This window comes from Ostrinia nubilalis, chromosome 3 (assembly GCF_963855985.1).
Source record: "Ostrinia nubilalis chromosome 3, ilOstNubi1.1, whole genome shotgun sequence".
Taxonomy (NCBI): Eukaryota; Metazoa; Arthropoda; class Insecta; order Lepidoptera; family Crambidae; genus Ostrinia; species Ostrinia nubilalis.
In genome coordinates, this window is record NC_087090.1 from 18719229 (window position 1) to 18735578 (window position 16350).

At 37.2% G+C, this 16350-nt stretch overlaps 1 protein-coding gene across 1 annotated transcript; it reads right to left on the reverse strand.

The window, feature by feature from the left end:
- Window positions 1-987: 987 nt before the first annotated feature.
- LOC135088398 (uncharacterized) lies at window positions 988-3322 on the reverse strand. Its single transcript, XM_063983245.1, has 3 exons — window positions 3238-3322; window positions 2487-2572; window positions 988-1176 (listed from the first exon to the last, which is right to left on the reverse strand). Exons 1-3 carry the CDS (start codon window positions 3311-3313, stop codon window positions 1009-1011), a joined length of 330 nt encoding a protein of 109 aa, XP_063839315.1. The 5' UTR covers window positions 3314-3322; the 3' UTR covers window positions 988-1008.
- Window positions 3323-16350: the final 13028 nt, after the last annotated feature.

The window sequence follows — 16350 nt, forward strand, 5'->3', positions numbered from 1 at the left end:
TTTTTAAATACCTTCGCGAAGTAAAACTTCTGTACGTAGTACTTATTATTATTCTGTGGTAGTACTCATTGTATGTACAAGTAAGCTTTCCTTAGTTTAGGACTAGAGGCGCAGTGAAAAATGTCCAAGGATAAAGTACTAGTTAGTCTAGGCTAGTCATGTAGTCGGGATAGGTTTTTCAGGCAGGGCATTCTCGCATGCTAACAGGGCTATGGAACCGCTGGGAAGGGATATCTTTGTTCAACCATTACGTCGATAACTATGATCTGAAGTCGAAACTAATAGACGTAGTCTAAAACATACTTTAACGACCTGGTTTTTCTTGTTGGAAAATAACTGAAAAAAAAAGTGAAAAAAAAAAAGTTTTTTTCTAATTAAATCCATTCTTACTCTCTTAAAATATATGAAACTTGTGTCAGTTTTCTACTTCCACTAATAAATAATTTTATTGGTTATCGCATGATATACCTAAAATTTTTGCTCATTAGTGTTAAGTTACCCACGTTTTCACTTATTTTTGAAGGAAGAGGTGAAAACTAAAAACTTAAATCCTTGTAATTTTGTGAGAAATGGGTCAAGCCCCTTTGAAGTATTTTCACCGATAAAATTGTCCATAGATTACGCCCTTAAAGTTAGATCACTACATGCCCGGATATACTGTAAAATGTATTAACAAATTTTTTATTTATGCCAATCACAGGCTTGAATCTCAACTGTGGGATGAAAATAAAAGTAGGTACCTAGCAGTTTTTAAATTTTGTAACTTTATTAATTCAACTCTTATCCATTTTCAATTAAAGTGATCAGTAGTAAACTAAGTGATCAGTAACCCTGATACTCTCATGATAAGTATTAGGTATAACCTGTTATTTAATTTAGATTTTACAAAATGAAAAATGAAACGACACGTCGACGTGGTGGGAATCGTATCATAACTATTGTATCCTAGAGGATGGTAAGTAAGGAGACTTCATAAAAATACTGGGGTCTTAGCAACTGAGGCGCAGTTTATTTGCAGTAGGCGGTGCTGTGCACGACGGCGGTCTGCACGGCGCTGCCCGTGCGCGTCACGCGCGCTTGTCGCACGTTCAGCATCGTCACGCGCGGCGCGGCGTCCCAGTCGCACACCGTCACCGCCGTGCCCTCGTGCTGCCGCCCCGGCTCCGACGCGCACGCCTGCAAACAAACACCACATTAGAGACGACAACAAGTTATAGGTACATTGCGATCTAATATTTTCCCCTGAGTCCCAAACTATTTATCTTTATAGGATGTACCTACTCAGGTAAGAAAAAATTCAGCCATCGTTACGTTTACGCATCAAATTAAAAATAATTTATTTACAACTAGCGGTCGCCCGCAACTTCGTCCCACCCTTTTAAGGATTGAATTTTGCAAATCTCGCCTTAAAAACCATCCTTAGACTTCAACGAACATTTTTTTTACAGAATTGGTAAAATTGATCCAGGAATTGTTGAGTTAAGTAACTATGCGTTTACCAACACATTTTGCGATTCATTTTTATATTATAGATTTAAACATTTTTACAAGTAAGGTAATTTACAAACAATAACTAAAATATAATAATATATAAAATAGATAATACCTACTATATTTACAAAAAAGGAAAATAAAAGAATATAAACAAATAACTTTATTTATTTATTTTATTCATGAATAGAACGGTAGTACCAATTACACTATTCAAACAAGAACAACTTTAAAAAAGTATCCCCAGATTCGTCAGTGAGGTTAGCGGTGCCCAGAAGGCTGGCAGCGTTTCCGCGTTTGATCGCTAAGACGCTGGCCAAGGTAGAACCTGGCCATCTGGTCACCAGTAACCTCGATGATGCGAGTGGAAAGCTCAGTGAATAGCTTTTTGGCTTCCGGGCCCCAAGGTCCCAGCATTTCCACGCCGAAAGGTAAGTACAAAACGGTAGCAGCTGTCAAAAGCGGAAAATTTGCTTTTTTTTAAATTCCGCTGAAGCAGCCGTAGCGCCTGCAGACAATTTTGACAGTTCCAACTCCTTGCCAGACAGTTTTTTAGGATAGCTACCAAAGCCACGATGACTCAAACTACATGATTCACCAACATTCTATCCTATATGTTTAAACAAACAATACCATCGATTAAAGGCTCCAGACATCAGAATCAGCGCAATAAAAAAATAGCGCAATATTTGGTTGCAAATTTTGCGGGTGCCAAAACCACCATGGCGAATAGGGAGTGCAGCTTGAGTCCAAGGTCGTTCATCTAGTTGACAATTTAGAATTTCAGAAAGTTTTGAAGAGAAGTGAATACCGAAAGATAGTTAAAGCCATTGTGTGAAATCAATTGAAGCAGACGACTGAAGGAATCCTGAAATTTATTATTTATCATGATCACTTTTGTACTAATAATAATCAAGGACACTCTTTTGTAAAAATAGGGGTTTCAGCTTATATCATTAAAAGTAAGCAGAATGAATTCAGCGATAAAAACTTACATTAGCTGCCAAAGTGATTTCCATATCACGTGTACCTGCCGGCACTACTTGGTCCCGAAGAACAACTACCTTCCCAGAGGTATCGCCTGCAAACATTTTAAATCAGTTTTGAGATGGGTTATCTTTAAATCTACTATGGTTTAAGCTAGTACATAGTGTACTAAAAGTGCTTTTTTTAAGCCTATTTACAGAAATAAATGAGTTTTAATGAGTTTTTTTTAACTATGTAATTTGCGCAATACAATGCAAATCTTTATTAAAAAAAATTAGGTCCCTAATTTTAAAAACCATTGTAGAATCGAAGATGATAGAATAGAAAATGATAGAATAGAAAACGTTTATCTTGCTACCACATGAAAATACATCGAGTCAACTTTAAAAAATCAGTCATAAAATAATTATTATTATAATTAATCGACAAAATTACATAGGCGGCATTATACATAGAAACTATTTTTAAAGTTATAGTATACGTAATCCCGGTTTATTATCTTATGCACAAAACAGATTTTGTGTTTACCTCCTATCTCCTATTCCATAAAAAGACCTATCTCCCTGTAGTTACGGTTAAAGTGAAATGGTGCAGCTAAGGCTGAGTTGCACCAACTTGCTTTAACTTTGACAAACGTCAAAAATCTGTCAAATTCCATACAAAAAACATCGGTTATCGTTAAAGTTACTGTCAAAATTAGATGGTGCAACTCAGCCTTAGTCTCGTTTCGTCTAACACTTAGCTTAGAGCATTCTGTACCTGTAATATCAGTTTGACATTGTCCTTGCGCGCGCGCCGAGGCGAGCAGCGCCAGGAGCGCGAGTGCGAGGAACATGCTGCTTTGCCAGTGGACCACGAGCTACGAAGCAGCGGCAAGCCTTGCTGTAATATTTATACCCGTAAGCTGATCAAAATAGGTAGTAAAATGCATGACCGTGCCCGTAACTATTGATTTAATTAATAATACAAGGTTATACATACATTTAATAATACCTACTGGATTATACAGTGTGAGTCACGTTAAAGTGTACATATAAAAATAGATGAAACTAGACCTATTTTTATCGACAAAAAAGAGGTCAAAAAATTTTTGAGATTTTTTTTTAATTTTTTATAGAATTTTTTTTCTTCTAATTACTTATTGTAAAGAAAACGTAATAACTTTTAAACTAAGCGGAATATCCTGATAAAATAAAAACAGTAATAATGCTAAATAACAGGCGATACTAAAAAAATACATAAAATACACAAAAAATGCCAACAAATAATAAAAAATGATACTTACTTTTTGAAAAAAAAATCTGCTTTTAAACTCGTGTTTTTTTTGGTTATTTGATAAATTTCTCCAAAAAATGCCCCTATAACAGGTGGTTTTTATTACTTTTTATTATTCTCTATCGTATTATCTTTGTAAAACCAAAAATCGCATGTCTCTATCCCTATCACAACATTTGCTATGATCGTTTAACCACGGGTTAGGCTCGTGTGAATCTCGGTCTACTACAGAAAGATACCTAAAAGAAAATCCGTTCAATACTATTTGAGTTTATCGCGAAAATTCCTACAGGCACGGACAAAACTTATCTACGCGGACCTCAGCCCTGTGATTATATTATCTTCTATCTACCTATCTAACTATACCGACTTAATATATTTATCTATACTAATATTATAAAGCTGAAGAGTTTGTTTCTTTGTTTACTTGAATGCGCTAATCTCCGGAACTACTGGTCCGATTTGAAAAAATCTTTCAGTGTTAGATAGCCCATTTATCGAGGACAACATCACGCTACGATCAATAGGAGCAGAGCAATAATGAAAAATGTTGCAAAAACGGGTTTTCACGCGTACGAAGTCGCGGGCACAGCTAGTATGTCTATAAAAGTGAAAGGTTACTGACTGATTGGCAGACTGACTCACTAAGTCATCACGAAATCTCAGAAACTAAAGTGCTAGGAGTCTTTAATTTTGCATGGTGGGGGTACCGTGGTGGGGGTTCCTTTTAGAACGTAGATGCTCACTAAGACAGGATTTTTCAAAATCATCTCCTAAGGGGGTAAAAAGGGGGTGATAAGCTTGTATTAGTAGGGAATTTAGTGCAATGATTTGTATGGAGACCCCTCCACTTTAAAATAAAATTCATAAAATTCATTTATTTTTGCAAATAGGCTTTAAAAAAGCGCTTTTACACGTCCCAATATTAACCCTACCACTGCTTCGGGACAATAAATGGGCCAGTGCTGAGAAGAAGCAGCGCAAGAAACTCAGTCACTATTGTCAGCCTCCTTTTCAAGGTTTTACAGTCTTTAAAATATACAAATTATAGTCATAAGTATTGATGCGAGCTAGGTAGTTAAACATTCCAAACATTTTTATCCTTTATATAATCATCAACTTTATAGTAGCCCTTTTTCATTAAGGTGCTTTTGATATGTGCTTTAAATTTATGAATGGGCAATTCTACAACAGTTTGTGGTAATTTATTGAAAAGTTTAATACATTTCCCCATAAATGAATTACCAATCTTGTGCAGTCTGAAATTTGGAACGGCAAGTTTATTTTTGTTTCTTGTATTGAACTTGTGTAAATCACTCTTTCTAGTAAATTGCTCTATATTTTTGCGAACATATAAAAGGTTTTCATAAATGAACTGTGAAGCTACTGTCAGTATATTAATCTCCTTAAAGAATTCTCTCAAGGAAAATCGGGGTCCAAGGTTATAAATGGCCCGCACTGCTCTCTTCTGCAGAACGAACACAGTTTCAATGTCCGCAGCTGAGCCCCACAACAATATGCCGTATGACATTATACTATGAAAATAGCTAAAATAAACTAGCCTTGCCGTTTCAATGTCAGTTAATTGCCTTATCTTTCTCACTGCAAAAGCAGCTGAACTGAGCCTTGCTGACAAGGTTTCAATATGAGGACCCCACTGAAGTTTAGAGTCTAAAGTGATTCCCAAGAATGTTGTGGAACTTATGCTATTTAATGGTTCATTCTTCACCATCAATTGTGTGGGAACCTGCCTCACATTAGGTAAGGTAAATTTAATGCACTTAGTTTTGTTTGCATTTAACAATAAGTTGTTAACAGTAAACCAATGCAAAACCTGTGAGAGTGTGTCATTTATATCATCAAGGTTTACTTTACCTCTATCAACTTTGAAAATGAGAGATGTGTCATCAGCAAATAACACAATATCACATAGATCTTTTACAAAGTAGGGAAGGTCATTAATATAAATAAGAAATAGCAAAGGTCCCAATATCGATCCCTGCGGCACACCCATGGTAAGAGGTGCTCCAGAAGACTCAGTTCCATTAATACAAACTTTTTGCTTTCTGCCTGTGAGATACGAGTTCAACAGATCAAGTGCCTCATCCGAAACACCATAATGTCGCAATTTTTTTAGTAAGGTTTGGTGGTCTACACAATCAAACGCTTTTGAAAGGTCACAAAAAATACCAACAGCGTCTTTTTTACTCTCCCAAGCATCAAAGACGTGTTTCAGTAGTGCTACTCCAGCGTCAGTAGTACTTCTACCTTTGGTAAAACCAAATTGTTTATTGTGAAGTAATTTGTTGAAAATAAAATGAGAAAGAAGTTGATGAAATATAATTTTCTCAAAAATTTTGCTAAGTACTGGTAAAATAGAAATCGGCCGAAAATTAGAGGGGTCACATTTATCACCAGCCTTAAACAATGGGATTATTTTACTTAATTTCATTAAACTAGGAAAGCAACCTTGATCAATGCATGTGTTAAAAATGAATGCAAGGTGAGGAGCTATGGTGTCAATAATTGTCCCAATAATACTGACAGAGATTCCCCAAAGGTCCTCGGTTTTTTTCATATTCAATTCTCTGAAGGTTTTAATTACTGTATTACAATCTTTGGTATAGAAGGCTCATTTTTGCACCAGTTGTTCTTTGGGTGCTCCTGAGTAGATTTCCGTCGGTAGACATCGGGAGACCCCCTGTGGTAGCAGGGGGAGGGGGGGCAAGTTTCCTTCTGCCGCGCTTCACTTTAAGGCCCATATCTTCAAAACTATGGGTATTAGGGCAAGTGTGGTGTCATTTTCGGATAATTAAAGGATGGCGAATTCATTTCTAGAACAAACTTTTTGCCTTTTCATACAAAAAAATAGAAATATGGAGTAAAATTCACAAAAACCAAAAAGTATTTTTTTAAATAAACGTCGTTTACTTTTAAACCACTGGAGATAATCTAATAAAAAAATATGTTCTGATAGCTACATTTATCAGGATTATAAATATGTACCATTGTATGGTACTTTTTTGAAAAAAGTAGGTGAAAAACAAAATTTCTTCAGGACACAGCGGGCGAATTTTAATGCGCGTCGGAAAAAAATATTTATTTTATCCATGAATTCATACTATTTGGTTCATAAGCAAGTAAAGATTATTATTTTAGAATTTATTTAGAGTTCCTGGCACATCATGCTACCATGATTTGTATTTTTTCTTCAATTAATTTTGAACTCTATGTGTAAGACATAAGGTTGAAAATAGTTTAAATACATTTTATTATTGAAAATATCATAAGAAGAAAGCACTAAATAAAGAACTTGAATTTGTCTAAACGTCTAATGATTATTATTATTATTTTAATTAACATTTTTATTTCTACATACTATTGTACCAGTGATAACGGAAAGGTAAGTGTGAGGAAAGAGAGGATTGATATTATCATAGTACGGGAGATTATTTTTAGCACAAAGGCTACGGCTGTGACCATTATAGTTGTTTTTTCAGTCAGCACCAGCTTCTGCGCTACTTTTTTCCAGGCAAGCTTCGGCAGCTACAGGCAATTGGTCCATGTAGGCTCCATGTTGCTATCGATTCTGGTCCACCCCCAACCAGTCGGGTAAAGGGAAGACTGAGTCGGTTGCTTGCAACTGACCCTATACGCGAACCCCTTGAACCAACTAAATTTTAAATAATTTGAAAAAATCATAAGGACATAATTACTGCCCTTGATATACTGATACAAAACTGCCTAGGTCGGTGGGCACTTACAGCACTCGTTCATAGTCAAGCATGTAGTAATAAACACAGTGAACGTTTAAGGAGGTTTGCTACAGTATTTCAAGCTGAATTCTACGCTATAATTATGTGTGCATTAAAAACAGGGGCGTAAGAAACGCAATATTTACATCAGCCACAGCCAGGCAGCACTCAAACAAAAGCATCGCCTCAGTGAAGGTTGAGTCTAGAATTAGGTATTCTAGATGCAATCTTAAAGATGAACAAACTCTGAAGGCATGACAAAGTGTCCCTAATGTGGGATACCTGGACATACACGGATCGAATGCAATGAGAGAGCCGACAGTCTAGCGAGACAAGGGTCAGAGACGATACCTATTGGGTCAGAACTGATAGTACCTTTATCTAAAAGCTTAGGTACCTCATGGCTATAATATGACCATATCCAAGAATAACAGGGCTGAATGGGAAAGCTCCCAAAGCCTCTCCAAATCATTCCTAAAGGGAAATACAGGGTCATGAAAACTTTTCAAAGGTATGCTCAAGCAATTACAGGTACGCAAACTGGGCATTATGGAACGAATCACATGTCCCAAAAAATGGGCCTAACAACAGAAGCTCTCGAGCATGTGGAATACAATGTGGAGTCCATGAAACACTTAATACTGTAAGGATGGGTCTGCTTGGGTCAGCATATCCGGCATCAGAAGACTATTAGGTGGCTTTCACTCAAACGCTTAATTCACTTTACTAATGGATAGGATTTTTTTGGATGATAGGGAATAAAAAAGGGAGAATAAAGATCCTAATGGGTCGCTGTGGACTACGCTTAGGTGTGACCCTACATAAAATAACCCAGACAGCTTTGTATCAGCATTGGCTACTGGCAGTAATTCAAGGGGTTCGCGTATAGGATCAGTTGCAAGCAACCGACTCAGTCTTCCCTTTATCCGACTGGTTGGGTGTGGACCAGAGTCGATAGCAACATGGAGCCTACATGGACCGATTTGCCCGTAACTGCCGAAGCTTGCCTGGAAATGGTGAGATGTAAGTGCAAGAAGTAGTGCAGATGCTGGTGCTGTCTGAAAAAACAACTATAATGGTCACAGCCGTAGCCTTTGTGTTAAAAATAATCTCCCGTACTATGATAATAATCAATCCTCACTTTCCTCACACTTACCTTTCCGTTATCACTGGTACAATACAATAGTATGTAGAAATAAAAATGTTAATTAAAATAATAATAATAATCATTAGACGTTTAGACAAATTAGTTATTTATTTAGTGCTTTCTTCTTATGATATTTTCATTAATACAATGTAATTAAACTCTGTGATTCGCCCTTCGAAATTACATTATATTTACTTGTAGTAGCACGAGTTGGTGCTGCCATCTACACACGTTCAAAGTAAACTAAAACAAAAAACTGCCTGCGAACCCCGCTCCTGCGCTGGCCTCATACACGTTTTGTGTCGCCGCCATCGCACACGTATTTTATTCGTTTATTTGAATCTTTGAATAAAAGTGATAAATATGGGTAAAAGACGTCACCACGACAGTGAAGAAGATCATTTGGCTTATAAAATAAGAAAACTTGAAAGGAAAATGGCCAAAGTGCGCCGTAGACGACGTAAATCATCTTACAGTTCAAGTGAAAATTCCTCATTCTCGGAATTCATACCAAATTCCTGAGTTGGATGACCATTCAGTGTTGCTGGAGGCTTCAAATATTGGAGGTATTAATTTGGATTTATATTTGGTGCTAAAATGCAGTGTTATGATTATTTTCGCGCTCGGTCACGTACGCACGTCGTCCCCGTGACCTTGACCTACTTTCTTGAGCGCATTTCTCCGGTGTTCTATTTTTAAATAGTGCAATGAATATATTCTGTAAGGATATATCTACCCATAGTATACTTCAGTTCTATCTGTAAGGTAGATCGCTGTATAGAGGGAGCACATACTAATAATGAGTCCAATCCGTGAGATTGTACCTTTATTAATTTTTTGGAATACGTTGGTATATCAGATTGGTCTGTATGGTCAATCGTTTACCTGCCAATATTGAGGGGGTTTTTGAACGCAGTTACAACTACCCACTTCCTACATCTTCATTTCCTTTGCAACAAACCTGTTGTTTATTCGGAAGCCCTGCCTGAAATTATTTTTACGAACGAGTCAAGGAAGCCTGAAGTAATTGAGTTACATCCAGAGGCAAGTACATCGGTAGAATTCGCTCCAGAGGTACTATGCTTATTAGGCGATGCGCCTGAACAAGAAGATGTATTTGGCCCCATGTTATTGACATTCACAAGGATATCGCTAGCCGCTGAACTGAGATCCTGATGAATGGACTTAAAGATGAGTCCAAAAAGGAAATCTTGAAAGTACATAAAAACCTGATAACTTGAAACAAGTTCGCGCTCCAAAGTTTAATTCTGAAATTAAGGCATTATCAAGTGGGATTGCATTATATCCGAGAAGCAAGATGTATTGTCTTGCACTAACTCATATCGCCAATATTATATTGACATCTGTTCTGACGGATCTGAAATCTTCTAGCTGCAGTAATGACTTATTACAGTCCCTTGGTAACACTTACTTTGTAATAAAATATACACTATTTGAAAACAATGACACGCAAAAGATTCTTGTTGGTTGCCTTAACAAAGATGTAAAAGACAACATCAAAGAGGCCAAGCATGATCATTTGTTTGGTGATGGCCTGCAAGATGCGTTCATCAAGGCTATATTTTCTAAAGCAGGTGTAGAATTACGACCTGTCACTTCAAGGCCAAAACCGGCTTCAAAATCTAATCAGCGACAGGGCGAAACAGCTGCGTGATCTTTAAACTGGAGGGGCCCGCCACCGCCACCACCTCCCCTTCGCCGCGCAGCAGCGAGGCAGAGCTCGTCGGCTGGTGGCCGCAGGCAGCAGCAGACAACACGTCGGCCGAGCGACAAGCGGAATGCTCGCTCCGACAACAAGACTTCGTGTCGCGCCGAAACCTTCACAGGCTGGTAGATTGAAATTCTTTTATAATAATTGGTCGCAGATTACTATGATCCTGTTGTTTTATCGTGGGTTTTTTCTGGCTTGCGTTTACCAATCTCAAAATGAGATTACACAGGTAAACAATATACCGAAGAACGACGAACATCGGCTAAATGCTCGTAATATGTCATCTGAAATTAATAATTTAATTAAAATAGGTGCCATTAAGAAATGGACACCATGCTAGGGTCAGTTTCTGTCAAGTATTTTTCTTATCCCAAAAAGTAATGACCAAAATAGATTCATACTGAGTCTTAAAAATTTGAATACATAACATGCTCCACATTTTAAACTGGAGGAGTATGGGATTGAAATGAAGCTCATCAATATGAACATGTGTTCTATCGACCTCAAAGACGCGTACTTTTCCATTTCCATCCACGAAGCTTGCCGAAAGTACCTACGTTTTCAATGGTTAGGAAAATTTTCAAGTAATTCCATTTAATTTTGGTCTTAACATCTCGCTATAAATCTTGCAACTTAAAATTTTACTCTATTAAATTTGTGATAATTATCTCAAATCAAATCAAAACCTCTGGAATTAATAGGATTCAACCAACACTCTCCATTACTTATTATAATGAAAGACCTTCATGTCCAGCTAGAGTTTTAGATAGATAGATATATATTTGTCTGTGACAGCTGATAAAAGACTGTTGAGTTGCAAATTTTTATTTATTAGTTAAAAAAAAAAAAAAAATTTTAACATACCTTACAAAAGCTTAAGTTCCCAATCTTTAAGCCGCTGGATTAAGGTTAATCTGGGAGAGAGCGGAGTTGATATAAAACAGTTCAGTGCTCATAGCACAGGACATGCGTCGACTTTAGCTGCAAAAAGACTTGGTGTAAGTTAGATCTAAGAAAACTGCAGGCTGGACATTTAGTTCCAGTGCATTCGCTAGAGTTTATAATAGAGAAATATCAAACGGTACAGAAGTATTTGGCATTTGCGCGTTCTCTTTGTGGTATAGCCTCAACAATATCATTTTAATTATTTAATTAATGTGGATTGATACATAACATTGATTTATAAGTCCTGGTTTAGATCATTATAATTCATTGTAATCATACCTAAGAGTGTAATTTATTGTTATTTTTTGCTGAAATTTTTATAATTTGAAAATACATCAGATTGACAAGAAAATGGATGGTAATATAACCATTCCATTTCCATTTGGGTGCTATTTTGTGCACTTTAAACATCTACAAGTAAATATAATGTAATTTCGAAGGGCGAATCACAGAGTTTAATAGAAAATCAAACGAACTTACCTAAGTGACGTTCGATGATTATTAAACGATGTGATTCGCCCGAAGAAATTACATCCCTCCCTATCCCTGACACAATCGTGTCTTGCCCAGGAAGCACAAAATAGGTGTGGATGGGCCGACAGGTCTCAACGTGTATGAGGCCAGCGCAGGAGCGGGGTTCGCAGGCAGTTTTTTGTTTTAGTTTACTTTGAACGTGTGTAGATGGCAGCACCAACTCGTGCTACTACAAGTAAATATAATGTAATTTCTTCGGGCGAATCACATCGTTTAATAATCATCGAACGTCACTTAGGTAAGTTCGTTTGATTTTCTATTAAACTATTTTCAACCTTATGTCTTACACATAGAGTTCAAAATTTATTGAAGAAAAAATACAAATCATGGTAGCATGATGTGCCAGGAACTCTAAATAAATTCTAAAATAATAATCTTTACTTGCTTATGAAGCAAATAGTATGAATTCATGGATAAAATAAATATTTTTTTCCGACGCGCATTAAAATTCGCCCGCTGTGTCCTGAAGAAATATTTTTTTTCACCTACTTTTTTCAAAAAAGTACCATACAATGGTACATATTTATAATCCTGATAAATGTAGCTTTCAGGACATATTTTTTTATTAGATTATCTCCATTGGTTTAAAAGTAAACGACGTTTATTTAAAAAAGTACTTTTTGGTTTTTGTGAATTTTACTCCATATTTCTATTTTTTTGTATGAAAAGGCAAAAAGTTTGTTCTAGAAATGAATTCGCCATCCTTTAATTATCCGAAAATGACACCACACTTGCCCTAATACCCATAGTTTTGAAGATATGGGCCTTAAAGTGAAGCGCGGCAGAAGGAAACTTGCCCCCCCTCCCCCTGCTACCACAGGGGGGGCTCCCGATGTCTACCGACCGAAATCTACTCAGGAGCACCCAAAGAACAACTGGTGCAAAAATGACCCTTCTATACCAAAGCGGAGGGGTTCTTGCACTAAATTCCCTACTATATGAAAGTCGTCTGTTTTTAAAGTAAAAGACTTGAAATTTAAAATGTGTGCTCTCTAGATGTTATGGAGGTGTACTATTATTAGTACACCGCTTTAGAAATCAACACCCCTAAGAGGCTAGAAGCCTCCTTTTTTTAGAAGTTTATATGAAAGTCCAATGTTGTTGAGGTAAGAGACATTTAGGTATGCTCTATAGATGCTATTAAGAACGCATTTTACGAAACTCCACCCCTAAGGCCGGCGACAAACTTGACGGAATGACGTCGTGGGTTATCCGCCAATACAAGCTATTGCTATTCCGTGACGGCTTTTCCGTCATGTGTGGCAAAGTGGGGGTGTTACTTCGATAGTAAGTGTAGTGGAAGTTAATTAAATGAAAGAGTGGACTGTATACAATTAATTGTCTATTCGGTATAAATTAACAATGATATTGAGACCGTTTAGTGCAAAGTCGTTGAAGAGAGTGCGTCAGGATCGTCTTCTTAGATGTTCGCTCGCGAACCGAACATTGCTCGTTCGTTCGCCGAACGCTCGCCGCTCCCTCCGGTCACGCCGCCCGCGGGCAATGTCCGTGAGTAGACAGGGGGTAAAACGGGGACCACGCGTATGAAGCCGCGGGCGTGCCGCTAGATATACAAGGTCACTGACTGACTGACCCACTCACTCATCACGAAATCTCAGAAACAACAAGTGCTAGGAAGGAGTCTTAAATTTTGCATGGGGGTTCCTTTTAGAATGTGGGTGCTCACTATGGCGGGATTTTGCAAAATTTAACCCTTTAGGGGGTAAAACGGGATCCACACGTACGAAGTCGCGGACGGCCGCTAGTGCATGTATAAAAATATAATATTACTTTGTGCACGCAAGTTTTATTAGCCGTGTAAAATTAATACAAAGAAAAAAAACAATGGCATTAGGTATTCGTAATCGTAATATTATTTACTAGTTAGGCATGTCCAATGCAATAAGAATAATTAGAAAGCAATTATTTACGCTACCTTGACAAATAGACTGCGTAATGTAAACTTCTAGCTGCAGCAAAACTTAATTTTATAGAGATGGAATAAATAAAACACTTAAAAAGATAATGTTTTATATTGTGCCATCCTAATTTGCTGTAGGTAGTGAGCAGATAAATGGAAGTGCATGACTTCAAAGCTCGTTCGTTCAATCTTTAGTTTATTAAATTTGGAAGCACTGGAATGTTCCCGCCGAGTCGAGCCAGGCGAAGCCAAAGGATCTAACTTTTCTCGAAGTAAATAATAATGAAAGTTTATTTAACAACTTTAACATTTTACATTGCATTGTACATACTTTTCCTTAAAGACCCGTTTAATGCTAGTTTGCACTCATTTAGTGGTTCGTGATCGTCGTTTGTTGAATCTTCCTTGGGTCATCGTCAGTGCCGGATTAGCCACGTAGCAAGAGTAGCAAATGCTACGGGCCCCGCGAATTTGGGGGCCCCGCGCTCCAACGCCTGTCTGACCGAAATAAAAAAAGATTAATTTAGATAGGAGCGTAAAATATCTTGCATGCCTTAAACGGGAAGCGCTTAGGCTATGCTTTACTTTCACTTGAAAATCTAAAACTCGATTTCATCACGTTAAATCATAAAAATAAGTAGGTAGGTATTTTACGAACTTTTTAACGTGAATGTTCTAATGTTTAATTATAATCGATATATTTAGACTAGCATCTATACATAGCTGGGCACCGTTAATCAAATAGTTAACTTCGTTAATCGTTAAACCGTTAATAAAAAAATTAACTTCGTTAATCGTTAAAACGTTACATTTCGCAAGATTTAACGCAAGTTAACGTTAATCGTTAATCCGTTAACACAAATGATAATAAAACGAAAAAAATAATTGTATGCAAGGTTCAAATAATTTCGAAAGCGTACCTATCGCGCATGGAATTTATTCCTCTTTTATGTTTGCGCTACAAGCTTTCGAAATTATTTGAACCTTGCATAAGTACATTATTTTTTTCGTTTTAGGCCTGATTTTTCAATCGCTGAATAACTTTTAACTGAAGAATAAGTTTGGCATATTGACAGTTTCAGTATAGGAAATATGTCAAAATGACAAGTTTATTCTTAAGTTAAAAGTTATCTGACGATCGAAAAATCGGCCCTTAGTACAACTGCATATCAGAATAAAAACTTGTTTTTAAAAAAGTTTTTTAATTATTATAATTTTATTTTACACTTTTTAGGGTTCCGTAGCCAAATGGCAAAAAACGGAACCATGTCTGTCTGTCTGTCCGTCTGTCCGTCCGTATGTCACAGCCATTTTTTTCCGAAACTATAAGAGCTATACTGTTGAAACTTGGTAGGTAGATGTATTCTGTGAACCGCATTAAGATTTTGATGTAAAAATAAAAAAATAATAATAAATATTGGGGGCTCCCCATACTTAGAACTGAAACTCAAAATTATTTCTTTCATCAAACACATACGTGTGGGGTATCTATGGATAGGTCTTCAAAAATGATATCGAGGTTTCTAAAATATTTTTTTCTAAACCGAATAGTGTGCGTGACAGACGCTTCCAAAGTGGAAAAAAGTTGGTCCCCCCCCCCCTAACTTCTAAATAAGAAAATGAAAAATCTAAAAAAAAACATATAATGTACCTACATTACTATAAAAACTACCAACGAAAATTGTTTTGAACGAGATCTAGTAAGCAGTTTTTTTTAATACCTCGTAAATCGTAAACCGCTTATTACCGCGTAATCTCTCATACATCGTCTCAGCCAAATGACGTCCACTGCTGGACAAAGGCCTCCCCCAAGGTTTTCCACAATGAAGGCCTTATAAGAAGGCTCAACAACACACACATACACTTACACTTATATACATTACACTTACACATACCTACACATACACTTACACACACACACACACACACACACACGCTTATACAATAAGCAACACTCACAGTTCTCTGTCGTCTTATTATCTACTTTATATTTCTTTTGTTAAATTCACATATCTTTTCACAGTAATGTTTAAACTTAGAAAATTGTAAGAATTCTCATACCCATATCGCGAGCCGAACCACTGACCCTTCAAAGCTCAGGTTTTTCCTATTTTGAAGGTCAGGGGAACAACAAATTTGCTTAAACACGAAGTTGTTAATTAACGTGATTAAGATTTTAAGCTGTATTAGTGTAATGGTTTGGAAATAAACTATTTATTATTATTATTATTTTATTAGGTCACCCAAAGGGCGATGGAGCGGGCTATGCTCGGAGTTTCCCTGCGTGATCGAATCAGAAATGAGGAGATCCGCAGGAGAACCAAAGTAACCGACATAGCTCGCAGAATTGCTAAAATCAAGTGGCAGTGGGCGGGGCACATAGCTCGTAGAGACGATGGCCGTTGGGGCAGGAAAGTTCTCGAGTGGCGACCACGGGCTGGAAGACGTAGCGTGGGCAGGCCTCCTACTAGGTGGACCGACGATCTGGTAAAGGTCGCGGGAAGAGCCTGGATGCGGGCAGCGCAGGACCGTTCATTGTGGAATCTTTCATACAAATAACTTA